We start from the raw sequence: 18760 nt of genomic DNA, 5'->3' as shown, positions 1-18760 counted from the left end.
TAGGGATACTATGTATGTTGATATAGAATGATTGTTTGGATATACTGTGTCTGGTGTTATAGAAGGTTTCTGTTGATATACTACGTATATTGGTATCGATCATTATTGAGGGTCAGGATGATTTTATTTTTTGTAATCATAATTATTTTCATTAATATGTGAAGAAGTTTACCACATCCCTGTAAAACTGTTGACTGTAACTTTAAAACTTTAAGGTAAATAGCAATGTTGTTTTTTTCAAATCAAATATACATATTAAGGACTGAACTACGCTTGGTATTTGGTGTCTGAAACATCCCCAACGACCATTAGGCTCATGAGAAATTTAATTGCTCCAGTGGTAGGAGTTAGACAACACAATTTGCATTTTTATATACACGCCTGTGTTATACCGCCACACTCCGATATTTCAAATCATTGAAATCATTTCATACTGTTATGGTTAAACATTTTTGTAAGAACGGACGGTGCTATGTTTTACTCTCGATTTGACAAAACAATTGACATGTTTCCTTTAAAGACCGAGAGTTCAGTATTTCATCCTTTCAAACTGCAAAGGCCGATTTTCGCACAGCTAAGGTTCATATCCGCTATATCCAGATGCCGCATTCTCTTGGGCCCTAGCTGTAAGACTTGTATGTCAATATTTCCTTCTTCCGTATACTGATGATGACTTGTCGGTCAATATCCTTTTGACCCACATGCCTGTGTAGACTTGTCGTTCAATATCCCCTTATCCTCCATACCCACGGTGATTTGTTAGTCAATATCCTCTTGGCACAATATGTGTGGTGACTTTTCGGTTAATATCCCATTGGTTCCATTGCCCGTGATATTATGTCGGTCAATATTCCCTAGGCCCCCAAATCGGTCAATATCGCCAAGGCCAGAATACACGTGGTGACTGGTCGGTCAATATCGCCTAGGCCCGAATATACGTGGTGAGTGGTCGGTCAATATCGCCTAGGCCCCAATACACGTGGTGAGTGGTCGGTCAATATCGCCTAGGCCCCAATACATGTGATGAGTGGTCGGTTAATATTGCCTATGCCGTAATACATGTGGTGAGTGGTCGGTCAATATCGCCTAGGCCTCCAATACATGTGGTGAGTGGTCGGTCAATATCATGGTCGGTCAATATCGCCTAGGCCAAAATGCATGTGGTGTCTTGTCGGTCTTTATCGCTTAGGCCCAAGAACATGGTCTGACTGGTGGGTCAATATCGCTTAGGCCCCGATACATGTGGTGAGTGGTCGGTCAATATTGCCTAGGCCCTAATACATGTGGTGAGTTGTTGGTCAATATTGCCTAGGCCCCATTACATGTAGTGAGTGGTCGGTCAATATCGCCTAGGCCTCCAATACATGTGGCGAGAGGTCGGACAATATTCTGGTCGGTCAATAACGCCTAGGCCAAAATGCATGTGGTGCCTGGTCGGTCATTATCGCTTAGGCCCAAGAACATGGTGTGACTGGTGGGTCAATATCGCTTAGGCCCCAATACATGTGGTTACTGTCGGTCAATATCGCTTAGGCCCGAAGCATTTGGAGACTGGTCGGTCAATATCGCCTAGGCCCAAATACATGTAGCGAGTGGTCGGTCAGTATCTCCTAGGCCCAAATACACGTGATGAGTGATCGGTCAATATCGCCTAGGCCGTAATACATGTGGTGAGTAGTCGCGCAATATCGCCTAGTCCCCAATACATGTGGTGAGTGGTCGGTCAATATCGCCTAGGCCCCAATACACGTGATGAGTGGTCCGTCAATATCGCCTAGGCCCCAAAACATGTGGTGATTGGTCGGTCAATATCGCCTAGGCCCGAATGCATGTGGTGATTGGTCGGTCATTATCGCTTAGGCCCCAGTGCATGTTGTGAATGGTCGGTCATTATCGCTTAGGCCCCAATACAGGTGGTTTCTGGTCGGTCAATATCGCTTAGGCCCGAAGCATTTGGTGACTTGTCGGTCAATATCGCTTAGGCCCCAATACATGTGGTGAGTGGTCGGTCAAAATCGCCTTAGCCCCAATACACGTGGTGAGTGGTCGTTCAATATTGCCTAGGCCCCAATACATGTAGTAAGTGGTCGGTGAATATCGCCTTAGCCCCAATACACGTGGTGAGTGGTCGGTCAAAATCGCATTAGCCCCAATATACGTGGTGAGTGGTCGTTCATTATTGCCTAGACCCCAATACATGTAGTAAGTGTTCGGTAAATATCGCCTTAGCCCCAATACACGTGGTGAGCGGTCGTTCAATATCGCCTAGGCCCCAATACATATGGTGAGTGGTCGGTCAAAATCGCAAAGGCCCTAATACATGTGGTTTCTGGTCGGTCAATATCGCGAAGGGCCGAAGCATGTGGTGAGTGGTCGGTCAATATCGCCAAGGCCCTAATATATATGGTGAGTGGTCGGTCAATATTGCCTAGGCCCCAGTTCATGTGGTGTCTGGTCGGTCAATATCGCTAAGGTCCCAGTACATGTGGTGACTGGTCGGTTAATTTCGCTAAGCCGTCATACCCTAGATAACTTGTTGCTCAATATTCTCTAGGCTCTGAAACCTTTCATGACTTTTCAATAAATATACCTTTGTCCATGTCAATAACTAATACTTGTACAATAATTTTATTAAACAAATGACTTTTGTTTACATAGCCTTCACTTGTCCTTGCCAACATGAAATGTCATTTTATTATCAATATGTATTTACCGAATGAGTATTATGAAACAGTTTAAAATGTTATTTTTGCATTCACAGTAACACTTTTAAGTGATGGGAATATACAAGTTAAATACCGAATTAAAATTAACTCTCTTAATAACATCGAAATATCAAGTTCTTTTTAAAACAAATTTACACAAAAATGTATTCATTTCACTTAGATGTTAAAAAACGATCTTTATTCACTAAATCAGCATTTTTATATTAATTTGTTATAGTTAAAAGATCAAAATTTTCTCTGTGTTATTATAGTGTTTAGTTAGTTTTTAGTTTATTCTGTTTATCCTCAGTCCATAGGTGAATAGCAGCATAGCTTTACAAATATATGCAATACAAAGTATACACATATAAAACACATACAAATAAACATTATGAACATTTATTAAGCATGAGGTTATTTACAAAATACACAAACAAAACATTCAATCTGATATTTCGACAGTAACAGACGCATATCATCTGGTTGTATTAAAGTTACTTTATCATTGTGTTATGGTTACAATGGCTTAAATGTCAATCTATATTTCTTGGAAAATTCAATACTAAAAAACTATCTATCTATATTTCTTGGAAAATTCAATACTAAAAAACTATCTAACTATAAAACACTTGATTCGACATTCATCAGTGAGGTCGAGCTCGGTGAATCCTCTTAAAATATCAATAAGATGATTGGTCAGATTTAATAAAATCAAGCATCTAAAGTGATCATCACCTTAGAGGTTTATAAGTTAGGACAATATTCGGCATAGTGCATTTTCAAAATATGGACAAAAGAAACACATTATGTAGAACAATTTCATTTGTTACTGCATCACAATGACATCATGTGATATTGTTTTTCCTTGGAAATAATTTGTATAACAAACCGAACACTGAGAATAATTTTAAACTGAGAAGCTTTTAAGTTGCCATATCAGATACAATTCATAATATGAGGGAAACAAGGGAGACTTGTATGTGGTTTTTGTCATCGCTTTTTCTTATGTTCCACGATTTTGTAACATGTTTAACAATGGCTGATTTGCAAATTCTTTTCAAAACGAACTTGTTTGGAAACATGGAGGAAGAGAAAATTCTGTTTAGTATTATGTGAGGTCGTATTTGCCTAGAATACTATATAGATCTGTGATAAAATCCTCTGATGTAAATGATAAAAGTCTGTTGACAAAGACTTTTTTAAATTTCATATTTGGATCAGCGTGACTTAATTGACATACGAATGTGCGTTTTTTTCGAATCAATGATATTTTGAATTGGCTGGATACCAAGACAACTGATTGTAATGTCTGTGTGTGACGCGATGGAACCACTTGATGCATTGCCGGTTGACTCTTTCCGAGGGGAGCAAATAATTCAAAGTGACACCGCTCCAGAGTTTGCACCGTATCGAGCGGTCGAGAGTACTTTCGATTCATAAATGCGTTTTGAGATAATAGGGTTGAACCCGTTTTTACCAATTCCACACTTTGACACACTGACAAATGTTTTTCGAAGTTGTTCATTAATTTGTTAAAAGAAGGATAAACAAATGCGGGCTACAGCATTGGCCTTGGCGAGTGCCTTGTAGGATTTAAAACCAGTCAGACGAAAATCCTTCGGTTATGATACAACTGTAACTATTTTCAGAGAAGGATTTCAATAATCTAAATGGAGAAATATCCATCCCGATTCTGTTCAACTTAAGAAGAAGCGAAGATAGCCAAGTATGATCGAAGGCGTCAAAGAAACACGTATATAGTTTCGAGGTATTATTTGGCATAGCATTTGCATTCACGTAACATAAATGACGTCATTGTACAATTTACGTTCTATCGAAAGCCGCCTTGAGAGGGATTTAACTGTATGGAACTGTCTTTTTCAAAAATGTTTAAAACGACCTTTTCGAAAAGTTTTAACATACAGTCGAAACTCGATGGCTCGATATTCTAGGGACCGGCCAAAGTACTTCGAACCTCGAGAATATCGAGCCAAGCGGGATTGCTTACAGAATGTTATTTTTTTCATTTGTTACATAAAGTCTTATTTGCCTCGTTTGTTATTGGCTACGCTATCTCCGCAAGAGAAGGAAGAGTATTTATTGGGCATAGTTACGCACCCTAAATTTCGTAATATGACTTATTCGATTATTAGAAAATATCATTTTATTTTTTATTTATTATAAAAATACTTTTATGCGAAAACAAGCAATTGTTATCAGTGGGTAACACAAACATAGCTTAAAAGTTATATCAAAATGCATAGTAATTTAGGGATGGATAACAACTAGAGACATAACTTAAAGTGATGGCATGTTTACTCAAACTGTTAAACCATTTAAATTCGACAGTAATTATAATATCAGTCAAGCAATTTTAATCGATTAGCGCCTTGCGCTAAATGAAGCCAATCAAACAAACAAGGCGTGAGATTCTTAACTGAACCCGCGAAAATGACATCGACCCAAGCAACCAAATCAAAGTGTGAAATTCTTGTTTGGGACCGCGAAAACCACTTCGAGCGTGGAGAAATATCGACCCTCAAGATTTCGAGCCATCCGATCGAAAAATGTATGAACAAAGAGTAAATAAAAATCGGTTCTTTTAATATGGTTCGAGCCAACGAGGATATCGAGCCATGAGATATCGAGCCAACGAGTTTCGACTGTAGTAGAACTAAGGGAGATAGCACTGTAAGTTGACGGGTCAGACCTTATTTTGTTGCCTACCTTGAACAGAACTGTAATAACGCCCTTCTTCATATTTGCTGGTGTGTGCGAGATTTCTATCATATGATTAAACATTTTTGTTATGCATTTAATTAAGAGATTCCCGTCGTGGATGTAGTTTTCATAGAAGTTATGTCGTATCCACACGCTTTGTTTTACCATTTCGATATTTATTCTTAAAAACTGTATGCAGCCTTGATTTGTATTTCTTGTAAAGTCATTCATTTTCTTTTCAACAAACCTTTCATATACGGTGTTAAAAGATTATCTTTGTTCACTATGTATAACTGAGAAAAAATAAGTTTTCCATCCCTGGTTAATACGTTAGAGGTCTGAAACTTTATGCCATCAAAATTAATGTCAAAGAAAGGTGGAAAGTTTTTTGTTTGTTTTGTGTTTGTTTACTTATTTCCAGAATTCATTGCTATCGAGGTCAGCGGCACTTGTAAACCTGTTTTCTTCCCTTTTTTGTAAATGCGTGAACTTCATGACGATAAGCTCGACGAAATATTGCTTTTAGCTGTTTGCGATGTTTAAAGCTTTCGGAAAAATGATGTTGCGGGGCTGTCCATTGGCAAGTGACTTTTGATACAAAACTATGGTCGGGATCGGGAAATGCATAGCTCATATACTATGTAATTCGTAGAATCGAGAAATGAAATAATTTGCCACAAGTATATGTATTAAGTTCTAACATTTACTCAGGGAGGAACTGATTAATTGTACCATTTCTTATGAAATATTTGCTCTGAATAGCCAGTTCTCTGAAAGCCCTGAATGTTATTCGTTTCCAAGAAGTGGCTTAAATAACTTGCGCTGGACATGACTCCTTTGGCATTCCAAGTGGGTAAATTAAATGATATTGGAATGACCATGTATGACTGTTTTTTAGCGTGTCGACCTAGTCAACTTATAGGGCGGAAAAAGGATTATAGCCCTTGTCATTATCGCAATTGCTTTGACTTGCATAATTACTATGCCCATGATCAGACCTGAACTGACTGATCGGAAGCGTGTCCGTAATTGACCTTTTGTCTTTTAGGTTTAAATCATGGTCTGCTTTACGGTTTCTAAAGCTATCAATTGACATCCATGGACGGCAGGTTATGCCGCGGGCCCAAAACTATGCATTTTCTATCAGCATATTGGCATTTCCGTTGTCTTCGACGCTGACTCGAATCACAGCGGTTCGTCTTTGTCTATTTCGAAGTATTGTTACCTTTGTGATTTTGGGCCTTTATTTTCGACGAACGTTGCAATTTTGTTTTCAGTAATATTGGGCCTAAATCCTCTGACATACAAGCGTTTGTTACGCTTGGGCACATATTGACTAATTGTATACGGAACTTGAAATCATAGCATACAACATTTAGAACTTAACGTGGCTACACGTTTTAAGTTAAAATTAAAACATGGACGTATCAGTACTCCTCTAAATGAATAAACACATACTTCTTATGATGTCGATTTCAATTGGCTAAATATCCATACTTTGTATATAAGCAATTTAAAAATACACATGCAGACTAAACATTTCTGTCTCGGAATAAACTTAAATAATGACAGTTTTAAATTCTATTTTATTGTTTCAAAATTGTGATAGAGTCAATGCAATACTATATTGACATTGTTGTATAAACTCCAGGTGGAAGAGAAGATGCAAACCACCTGATCTTCTAACACCTCGAGACTAGTCTTTTGTCATTTTCTTTCTATGCGAGGTTATTTCATATCTTCATTGGTATATATGTCCGGTTGTTCTATGCATTCACACAGGTGAACACCATCTCAATGTATTTGTACGTTCCAACGCAGGGATCTCCAAACACTCCGTTGTTTGCTGTCAAGCTGCATGACTGATGAATGATAAAACACATTTGCAATTGAAAACTATTATGTCACAAATGTGAACAACCAGTCAAACCTGTACTACTCCACACAGGTTCAATTGTAAATTATGTATTTCATCGCATGACAAAATAAATCCCATATTGAAACACTGGAACAACTTTTCCGGGAGTACCCGAAAATTCAACCACTATGTAATAGACTAAATCAATTCTTAAAAGATTATCATATTAATTTAAACGTAACATTAAAATATTATCAGCTTAAGAATAGTTAGCAATGGAAAACGCACAGCGATTACTAATTTCTTAATTCAGCTGATGAAATTCTACATCTTTGGTTCAAAGTATAGAAAATCAACGCCTCAATTTACTCAGTACAGAGAATACATGGTAATTAGACATGATTTAGAGAAGGAAGTTGCCAGGCAGTTGAATGGCTGTCCGGAGTAAGTTGCCATCAGACTGCCATTTTTGAGACTACCAAATTGCACACAAGAGAGTGATACGTCCTATATTAATTGCGTACTCAATTAATCATCGAGGTAAAATCGATAAGGCTTGAAACTAACTCACCTGTTGATTGTGACAAGATGTCCTGATTTTGGCTTCGGAGCCATAGGCTTTGCAATTCTGGTTGGATGTAGCAGAATGGTAGCAGATAGAGTTGCCGTGTGTTCTTCCGTAGTAGGCGTTTAACACATTCATTTTCTTGCCTTCGGCACACGTTATGGGACCACTCGATCCCTCGCAGATAAACACATGTCTCTTGGCTGATGAGGTGTGCAAAAAAAGTTTCGTTAATACAAATTATTTACACTCAATTGTGAAAATGGATGAAATGTCATATGAGTCATTCTATTTAGAAATGGTGTCTTTAAGAGAGGACATAGCTTTTTTGTGAAAGTATGGTTTTCCCAGCGACCAAGGTAAATGCTTCTTTTCCCACTTCAGTTAAGTAAACAATAAAAAAGAATTCGAATGTATGTTTACGCACAGGAATAGTTTTGTATTTGACCATTGGCAATGTACGGATTTCCTGCATGGCCAAATATTTAGATCTACTAATTTGATGTGGGAGAAAATAAAAAATAAAGTCATGGCAGCTCCACATCGATGACTATAAGTATCTTCAATGGCCAAGAGTGAAAGATAGGTTCATCCCGACCCGAGCGTAGGGTGTTTTGCGGAAACGAGATTTACCGAGGGGTGGAATGAACCTATCTTACACGAGCGGCCATGGTAGATCCCACCTCAGATAATCAAATCTAAGTAAAATGTAATTTTTGCTGGAACTCTTTTGTGCGAAGTAAAAAGAAATGCGTATGGATATGTGATAATTCGTTGTTTTCATGGATATGAGCGTAGTGATTGGGATCATGTTAATAGTCAAATCGGTCTTTAAATAGTTCTGAGGAGAGTGAAACATTAATTCTTGAAAGGTGCATGAAAACATTTTTATGGAGTCATTTGAAGCGAGAAATAATTAATTAGCATTCTAAATATGCCACAAGACAAGGTTTCTATGATGCTACAAACGACAATCTTTAACAAGGGAGGTAATTACAATGTGATGAATATTAAAAAGGAGTTCCATACGGGTATTTTTGCTCGTGAGCAAGGTTAGAATTTCTAGCATGATTACATTTTTGGATCTACTTATCTGAGGTGGGAGAAAAAAATTTCTTTTATTTTCATATATTTATATTTTATCACCGGAACCCTTACTACACTGTCCTTCGAAATTTGTAATGTGTGCAAGGTGGTTTTGCTTGATTTATTTGTTTTAAAAGCGATGCCATGCTTTTTTAATAGCCGTTTACCATTGCATTCATTTGAAATGACAATAGGATCACACATGAGTTTCAATTTAATACAAAGTAAATATCAAACTAGGTCTGTGTATATGCGTTTACCCTGTGTCATTTAACAGGGTTTCTGTTTAAACATATGTCTACTGAGCTTGTTTCTGTAGCTTTTCATATAAATATTGTAGGCAACGAATGAAAACTTATCTTAATCTCATGATACATTCATCACCAGATGATGTTCCTTTTCTATTACACGTTTGTCTTTCTATAAGTTGGGCAAACTGACGTCAATGTTAAATTAAATTCAACTAGTGCATCATTATACATCGCAACTTGCCAACGGTTGTATATACACTCGAAACAATAAACGTTCTGCTCAGAAACTGTTCTTTTTTATTATCAGTTCTGAGTACGGGACTAAATTAAAATATTTGAACACATTTAAGTAAGTAAAAAGATTAACATGTGCACGTCCTTACTCAGCAGAGCCTCCAATCCTCTCACGTTTGCATAATAAAGGTGACATGCGTCTTTTTAAAAAAGAAATGGCATCAAACAGAAATAATGAAAAAATCGACGGTGTCATAGATCGCATTCTTGATTAACAACTTCCATGTCTATTGCATAGCCAATGACAGCAATCCGTATTTACTTCAATGTTTTACACAACCAATTGATTTATCTATACATGTCTTACTCTCAAATCAGCAGTTTTACAATTGATAGAATTGTTTTATTTTACCGAAAAGGATGATAATATCTCGAAAAGAGTGATTCTTATGAAGAATGCCATATGCAATTTGAACGAAAGTTGCAGAAACACGGTATTTCTACCTAAGGAGACGGCGGTTGATCACTGTAAATCATTTAGGACCCACCAGTCATTTAATATGTTTGTATTGTCAGCTATTAAATACACAACTACAATCTTGTTATCCGTAATTAACATTTTTTTTATAAATGCATTATTAAATTAGTAGTGAAGGACTATTAATCAAAATTTATGTTTGTTTTACATGTGTTTGTTTTTATTTAATTCGACTTTTACTTTAATTTTCATTTTTTTTTATAATATTTATTAAAAAAATAAAAAGGTTTGTCCCGTTTCTTCTAAGAAATTCGACTCTCTTTGAAGATTTGATCCGTTACATTCGGAGCTCCTCGGCCATTTTTATCGAAAACAACATCTGATGTTTATGGACGGTTTACAATGTCAGAAATCGTGTCTTTCTAAGTCCGATACAGGTAGATCGCGTAGTTATTTAATTAAGCGGTTAAACTCTAGGACATCTTCATTATGTTTGCAGTTAAACACTTTGCTGAAATTTTACGAACTTCTTCTGCTTATGTACCGGCATACATCCGAGGTTGAGCTCCGAATGGATCCGTTATTTTTTACAAAATCCATGGTGCATCAGGCCAGAAGATAGTCAAGTTCTGGTTCAGTCAAAAAAATAATCTCTGAGATATTTATATACATTTTACTCCCAGTTTTCATTTATTCGACTGAATAAAAAACTATAAAGTATGCGTATCACTCAGACTTAAACAAAAAATCAATCTGAATTAGCATTCTCAATTTGTTATATAGTGAGGGCATCCTGGACCACAACATATACTTACTTTTTAGTTATGACGTACCTTTAACTTCAAACGGTCAAATTTAAACTAAGAATGATAAAGAAGCACACTTTAAATCACGTCAAAATGAAAAATGATTAATGAGCAAGACTTAATATCGGATAATATTTATGTATGCGATAAAAACATACCTGAGCAAACAGCCAGCACTGCGCATACGGCAAACAGAAATACAGCAACTGTGTTCATTTTTCCTCTTTTTCAGAAGTGTTCCTCAACTTGAAATTCGTTTTGTGTTGTTTGCAATAGTTGACAGCATCCTTATATTTATAGCGACAAACCCGGATAGTTCTGCATCAGTCAATTGCTGATTGGACAGTATAATAAAATAACACATTAGTGTTGATTGAACAATATGATACAAAAACACATTAGTTTTGTTATCTCGAAATACTTTAAAGTTAAAGAGACTACTTCAAATTGGATAGGGACTCACATTTTGAAAGCATTTATTTTATGTATAGTGAAAAACAATCCTCATATCAATTGTACTCTGTCATTAGAAGGTTAAATGAAATAAATACTTTTTATACAAAGTATACTAATAGCAAGAAAATAATACGTATTAAGCTTTTTAAAATTTGCAGATATTGAGCATTCTTTCTATGTAAGAGCGTTACATGTTTTATGCTTTCCAGTGGTTAAACGAGATTGATCAGTGAAATAAAATTGATATGTCAATGTTTGAAACAGTGAGAAAATCAAATCGATATTTTTCACTGTTTTGAAATTGAATCACCGTACGCGTTGACGTTTGATTTTGAATTAAGAGAGGGATTTAATTTAAGAACATTGATATATATAGAAAGGTTATTTAACTGTTTGAATCATTGAAATATCATTGGTATTTCACTGATAAATCTCTTAAAACAACCGGAAGGCATATGATATTAGATATATTTCAATAACAAAAATTGTTATTATCGACGGACGCCAGTATAGAAAAAGGCCCGGCGTTCACTGAACATGTGCGCGCGGGAACTGCTTTTGCTGTACCGAAACATAAGGTAAACAATAAGGAACTCGTTATGACTATAGATTTATTGAATTTAATTTTGAAAGATGGCATTAAACCCGAACGGCTAATGCTATTGGCGGGAGACGTGGTGTTTGAAAAACTGTCGGCTCTATCAAGTCCAAGTGTCACCATTATAGACCGTTCCAAGCGCCACTATAAAGACGCACCGTATTGTACACTGAACACAACAACAGACAGACACTGGAAACAGCGGTACTGAACCGCCAAGGCGCATTTAATAGGTTAAGTATTGACTTTATGTAGATCGCCACCGCGCCTTCCCGGGAATAAACATGGCATGCTTTGTAACTAAACGTATTTTTAATTATTATGTAAAGGGGGTAGGCATGGCAGGTATTTGAGAAAACAAATGTACGGTCTACTTTCTCGAAACTCGTAGAAGAAAAGGGGAAGATACAAGGTGAACGCTGACGTCATCGGATAGATTCTAGAGTGATAGACTGGTTACATGTATAAGTAAGTATACACTGGTATCGTATATGGAACTGTGAGCCGCGATAAAGCTGGTTACAATAAGTTGCAACCAAAATAAATTAAGTCTCTGTCTGATGTTGTTTATACATGTAGATGGAATATACTAACACAAGTAACTTAATCAAGAACCTTTTAAAAACTTGGTCGCTATTAAAATTATATTTTTTGAGCGAGTCCATTTAAAATCCCTTCAATGTTTATCAAAGGATAGGTAAATGTCTAACGTATTCCACGTTTGCTACGCTTTCCTACGCTTTACTTGATGTATCGCATTCTAATTGTTTACTTAAAATACCATGAAAACAGGTAATTTGTCATTTTGTTTCCAAATATAATCCGTTTTGGCACAGATGTTTTTACGTAAACTTTGTGTTTCACTTAAGTGAACTAATTTAAAATGCTAAAGAATACATTAAGAGCTGAATGAACTTCATTACGATTACATGTTTAGTTTCTTAAATTAGCATTTGTGACATTCACATAGAGTAGTTCTTTACCGTGTTTATACGATCAGTATTTGCGCCCGGGATTTTTGGTTTGGACTCGTTTAAATGACAATTTAGAAAACTGAATACTTTAAATAATCAAATCAATAGTATGTCATTAAGAAAAACATGAAAATAAAAACATACTACTATTGTACAGAAATATGAAATATGTTGTCAATATGTATTTATGGAATATTACTTTTTAGTGTTAGTGATATAGAGGATATTTGTTTATTTAAGTGTAAGATCGTATTTTATTTCACGAGTGTCATAGAATAACATATTTTCACGAGTGGCTCCTGAAAATATAGTTTTTCTATGGTCAAGAGTGAAATTAAGTTACGAACTTACACTGAAATTAACAAAAAAAATCTGTTTCTTTTATGCTTATTTTCGGAGATTTATCATTATTTTAATTTATTTTCTTAATTACCCCTTTTTGACAAGGGTGTTTTTACGCCGCTACCCTAGGGACTTCCCCTACGCAAATTCTATATATAAAATAGCAAATGACGTAGCTGTCAATTTTCTATTTCCTGTTTGTTGAGAAAAAGTTAATTATTCACTTGTTTTTTAGTGCAGTAATTTTATGAACAGTTAGCAATGAAGTTTAATTAGTGCATTTATGAAAACACTTTTAATTTAAGCAAGGTATGAATACATAACCAAATTACGTAAGGTCGAAGGTGTTACCAATACAATTGCGGATATAAAACGTTCTTCTTAGTTTTATAGTGTGTCAAATGATACATTGATATTTGTAATCTTACTGTCAGGGATCAGTCTGTTTCGCTTGAAGACAGGTCGATTTCCAGGTAATAAGAACCGCGCTAATTTGTTAACAAATTTTGAGGCGTGGGTGGGGTAAAAAATATAAATCTGTAAATTGTTGTGTGAATTTTCCGAGAAGTTCGTATGACGTATAACAACGGCAAACAGTTCAAAATACATTTTAACGATGATATAACATTGTATTTATGTTCGAACAGTTGTTTTCGTTTGTAATATGTTTGATATGAAAGCAAATGATCGAACATTCAGCTTCAAGATCAAGAAAAAACTCATTTTTCTAATAAACAGTAAGTTGTCAATATCCAAACATATCTTTATTTAAACTTATGTAACATTTCTTTAAATTTTTAAATATTTTTTGCCAACATTTTCTGGTTCAGCGTGAAGTGTTCTGTTTTGATCAAGGGAAGTAACTACAATGGATTTTAAAAGTAGTTCTGAAAGTTGATATGTTCACTCCTTATTTTACAGTGAAAATAGCAAATTGATATTGTTACTGTTGTTATTTCACTGATAAAACTCCATATTTAATCGAAAAGCATGAAAGAAATAGATATCTCAAAACATTTTTCGGGACACTTACATACAACATGTTCGTCAAAAAATATTGTTAGGCTGTTCGAAAGCTTGATTAGTTGAACCTGTGCATGATTTCTTAACGGGAATATTTATAAATAAAATAAGATTATATTAAAATGTTTTAATAATGACATTGAATACAAATAAGTAAACACACCCAATTTGCAAATTAATTCCATGGGCAATTACTGTTGATGTAAACGCATCAGTAATATAGAACAAATAAAGTAAAGGAAAACAGATCCCTTCCTTATCACCATGACTTTTGACGTCGTTGTTAAGTACCTAATATCTTAACAGCATATCTCAATAGTTAAAGTGCATGCCGGAATAAATTGGGTCTAAATTGCAATACATAGTTATCTGTAGCATCCCATTTTATAAACACACCAATCAAATCTTGTATTCTTATTTATCTTGAAAATTGAAAAAAATGTATATTTAAATTAATTGAATTCATCATTTCACATCATGCAGTCCATTTTCGTATGCAAGGGCGAAAACTTCAACATCTTCAGTTCACAGCTCAAACAGTAACTACCTCCAATTAAATGCCATTGTTCCTTTTGATAAATGCCATTATTTGTGTTTTCCAAGTATTTTAGCAACATCTACTTACTATTTGTTTTATTTGGGGTTTCAATTAAGTAGTTTTATTTATTTTAATTGAACACCTAGGTTCTTATACTATGATAAATTTCCATTTCGAGAGAAATGCTTTCCCAGGCAGGACGGATTTGTAACCAGTAGTGTGCTAGTGTGAATGTTTGCCAGGTTTGTATGTCCCGTTAAGTATGATTGAGTGTTATAACGTTACAGAAACAAACATAAATCTTGTCGAGTAGTAAACATTTTTTTCTAACAAATTAGTTGTATTTACATACTTTGCTCAATGCATAAAATCATTTGTTCCCCTTCTCTGCTTCTTAACGTTTGACTTGCTTCTCCATTAATATTAAAATTATACTTCGACAAAAACATAATTACTACTCAGCTGGCCAGTTAAGGTTATTTATCCCTTAAATTAATGATCTATCTATTTTACATGTCGTTTTGTTATTGTGTTTTTATGTACTTTTGTATTTTGTTATTGTATATTTATGTCATTGTAGTGTTCTCAATGTACTCTTTGCTTTAATAGGTTTTGAATGTACTGAATATAATATCGAACCAGAGAAGGCTGATATAGGTATATCCCCACAAAGATACATGTACATTCATATATCATAAAAATGCCCTCTTACTCCCAAAGAAGATTTACCATAATTAATGGAAATAATGTTACCAATAAAAATTGGTATACCAAGAAGAATAAAAAATAATAATATTGTCCTTAAATGCATTCTTTAGTAATGAGTTAAAGGTTAACCACTCAAAATGATGATTGTTATACATATGAATGTATTGATTTTAAATATGAGTGTCCCTTGATGTCTTAAAAAATAAAGTTACATGCTGACATTTTAGTGTATATCTTATGTCAATTTTGAATGTCAATGCTAAGAAAACATCTTTCTCAAGATATAACATTGATAATATGTTAAAAAGATCATAAATTAATTTGTACTTTCTCTTTCAATTTTATTTTCCATAGGTGTCCATTGGGTAAAAGAAATCTCCAAGAAGAGCCCAAAGAGTTTCAAAAATGCTTAAATTTCTATCGGTTGAGCTGTTTAAAATTATAAAGCTTAAATAACCTAGGCGTAATTGTAAAATGAATCCAAAATATTGCGTTTTATGAGGAAAAAAACATTCTGTAAAAAACAATATACACGTAGGTGTTACTGTGTTTAGTTATATTAATGTTATCAAATGAAAAGAAATCCATATGTGAAAACTGTATGCCTTAGTTTCAGTCAACCTGGATTAAAAGTAGTTTAATATTACTTATTTGGTCTATTACTGACCTACTACTGAAAATGGGGGGGGGGGGGCTGTGAAATTTTTGCCTCGCCCCCTATAAATTTCACAGACCCCCGATTTTTTACGTAGTGAGTCAGTAACAGACCAAATAACTGATTTATTTCTTCGACCACATCTCATGAGCAAAAATGCATTATTTTGTTGTTCTGGAATTTTTATATTTATGACGGCGATAATTTACATTGTACAAGTGCAATCACACAAATTTCTTTAGTTGCAATGCAATTAAATGTTTTGTCATCCTATTTTGTGGTTATAGTTAATCTTAAAATTAACAACTGCAATAAAAAACCTTGTGATATTAGATTTTAAAGTGGCGTTTTATCGCTATTTGTTTTTGCCGTTTGCTTTGCTTGAAACATAATGTCTTATGATAAAGTGTTAATATCTTTAAACTGTCGATGATTCAGAGATTTTTCAGATTGTGTATGTCTATGTGTTACAATATTCTAGAAATTTGAAAGCGGACATGATTATTCAAGTTATTTCAACCGCCATATTCGCTTAAATACTTCTCATCCCTTTTAATGGCTCTCTTATTCAGAACCAGCACATACATAGTTGTTGTGTGATAAACCTTTAACTACTTACTAAATAATGCATTTATGGAAAATAACAATTACTTATAACAAGATTGTAACCGTGTATGTAATAGATAAAACGCAAACATATTAAATAATTTATGAGTGCAAAAGAAAATGTCAGATATCAAGAAGTTCCTTCAAGGTTACCGTACAACTAATAAATGCAGACATTTTTCTATATATTTTTCGTATGTTAAAAGTCTGTTTTACTTAATTGGACGATTGGGTTTTTAATTAACTTTCAATTGGATAATATTTGTATTAAACATTAAATTGACTCTCAATTCTTATCGATATAGCTACTTTAGGAATTTCTTCAAAAGTGCATTCTATCAAGATACACCTATATTAATATTATTATACATCTAGATATTTCTTGTAAAATATTATATGAAGGCATCTGTTACATGAATATGGCTATTATAATTATCGCCATTGTTTTTAATGTTTCAATTCCATACAACTTAAATAATGTTGAATATTTCGCTGATTGCATGTTGCTCGTTTTGCCACTTGGTCTATGTTCTTCGGTACAATATACATATACCTATGTATGTTGGTATAGAAGGATTCTGCGGATATACTATGTATGTTGATATAGAAGGTTTCTGTGGATATACTATGTATGTTGATATAGAAGGTTTCTGTGGATATACTATGTATGTTGATATAGAAGGTTTCTGTGGATGTACTATGTATGTTGATATAGAAGGTTTCTGTGGATGTACTATGTATGTTGATATAGAAGGTTTCTGTGGATGTACTATGTATGTTGATATAGAAGGTTTCTGTGGATATACTATGTATGTTGGTATAGAAGGTTTCTGTGGATATACTATGTATGTTGATATAGAAGGTTTCTGTGGATGTACTATGTATGTTGATATAGAAGGTTTCTGTGGATGTACTATGTATGTTGATATAGAAGGTTTCTGTGGATATACTATGTATGTTGGAATAGAAGGTTTCTGTGGATGTACTATGTATGTTGATATAGAAGGTTTCTGTGGATGTACTATGTATGTTGATATAGAAGGTTTCTGTGGATATACTATGTATGTTGGAATAGAAGGTTTCTGTGGATATACTATGTATGTTGGTATAGAAGGTTTCTGTGGATGTACTATGTATGTTGCTATAGAGGGTTTCTGTTGATATACTATGTTTGTTGGTATAGAATGTTTTTGTGGATATACTATGTATATTTGTATAAAAGATTTCTGTGGATATACTGTGTATGATGGTATAGAAGAATCTTGTTGATATACCATGCATGTTGATAAAGAAGGTACCTCTATTCTATTCTATTTATGTTGATATACTAGAATGATTGTTTGGATATACTGGGTCTTGTGTTATAGAAGGTTTATGTTGATATACTACGTATATTGGTATCGATCATTATTGATGGTAAGGATGATTTTATTTTTTATAATCATAATTCTTTCCATTTCTATGTGAAGAAGTTTTACACATCCCTGTAAAACTGTTGACTGTAACTTTAAAACTTTATGGTCAATAGCAATGTTTTTTTACAAATCAAATAAACATATTAAGGACTGAACTACGCTTGGAATGATTTCTAAAAAAGTATTTGGTGTCTAAAACATCCCCGACGACCATTAGGCTCATGAGAAATTTAATTGCTCCAGTGGTAGGAGTGAGACAACACATTTTGCATTTTTTCTTACACGCCTGTACTATACCGCCACACTCCGATATTTCAAAACATTGAAATAATTTAATTCTTTTAGGGTTAAACATTTTGTAAGAACGGACGGCGCTATGTTTTACTGTCGATTGGACAAAACAATTGACATGTTTCCTTTGCTTTATTTCGCTGTGAATACCTGTGGTCCCTGAACAAAAGGGAATATTTATTTTGAACAAACACTGAGAGTTCAGTACTTCATCATTTCAAACTGCAAAGGCTGATAGTCGCATAGCTAAGGGTCGAGCACGCTATATCCAGATGCCGCCTTCTTAGGGGATCAGGATGTTCTTTGGCCCTTGTGGTAAGAATTGTATGTCAATTTTCCCTTCTTCCGTATACTAAGGCCACACCAAATTAATGTTTAGTTCCTCGGATTTTTGTCAAAAAAAATTGGAGCGAGTGAGCGATAAAAAAAGAAGTTTTTGTCAGTTTTCAT

The 18760-nt window shown here is 34.5% G+C and overlaps 1 protein-coding gene across 1 annotated transcript; it reads right to left on the bottom strand.

Annotated features, from left to right (window-relative positions):
• Positions 1-6992: 6992 nt before the first annotated feature.
• Positions 6993-11001, bottom strand: LOC128245548 (L-rhamnose-binding lectin ELEL-1-like). Its single transcript, XM_052963747.1, has 3 exons — positions 10863-11001; positions 7856-8052; positions 6993-7288 (listed from the first exon to the last, which is right to left on the bottom strand). Exons 1-3 carry the CDS (start codon positions 10918-10920, stop codon positions 7193-7195), a joined length of 351 nt encoding a protein of 116 aa, XP_052819707.1. The 5' UTR covers positions 10921-11001; the 3' UTR covers positions 6993-7192.
• Between the last annotated feature and the right edge of the window lie 7759 nt (positions 11002-18760).

The sequence above is a fragment of the Mya arenaria genome, chromosome 9 (genome assembly GCF_026914265.1).
Source record: "Mya arenaria isolate MELC-2E11 chromosome 9, ASM2691426v1".
Taxonomy (NCBI): domain Eukaryota; kingdom Metazoa; phylum Mollusca; class Bivalvia; order Myida; family Myidae; genus Mya; species Mya arenaria.
Note: the sequence above shows the minus strand (reverse complement) of the source record. Positions and strands in the feature narration are given on the sequence as shown.

Bases quoted from the DNA above. Each gene is read 5' to 3' on its own strand.
- LOC128245548 (XM_052963747.1), bottom strand. From the start codon at position 10,920: ATGAACACAGTTGCTGTATTTCTGTTTGCCGTATGCGCAGTGCTGGCT. The intron at 8,053-10,862 runs GTATGTTTTTAT...ACACCTCATCAG, and splicing joins AGTGCTGGCTGTTTGCTCAG to CCAAGAGACATGTGTTTATC. The intron at 7,289-7,855 runs GTGAGTTAGTTT...ATCATTCATCAG, and splicing joins CATCTTGTCACAATCAACAG to TCATGCAGCTTGACAGCAAA.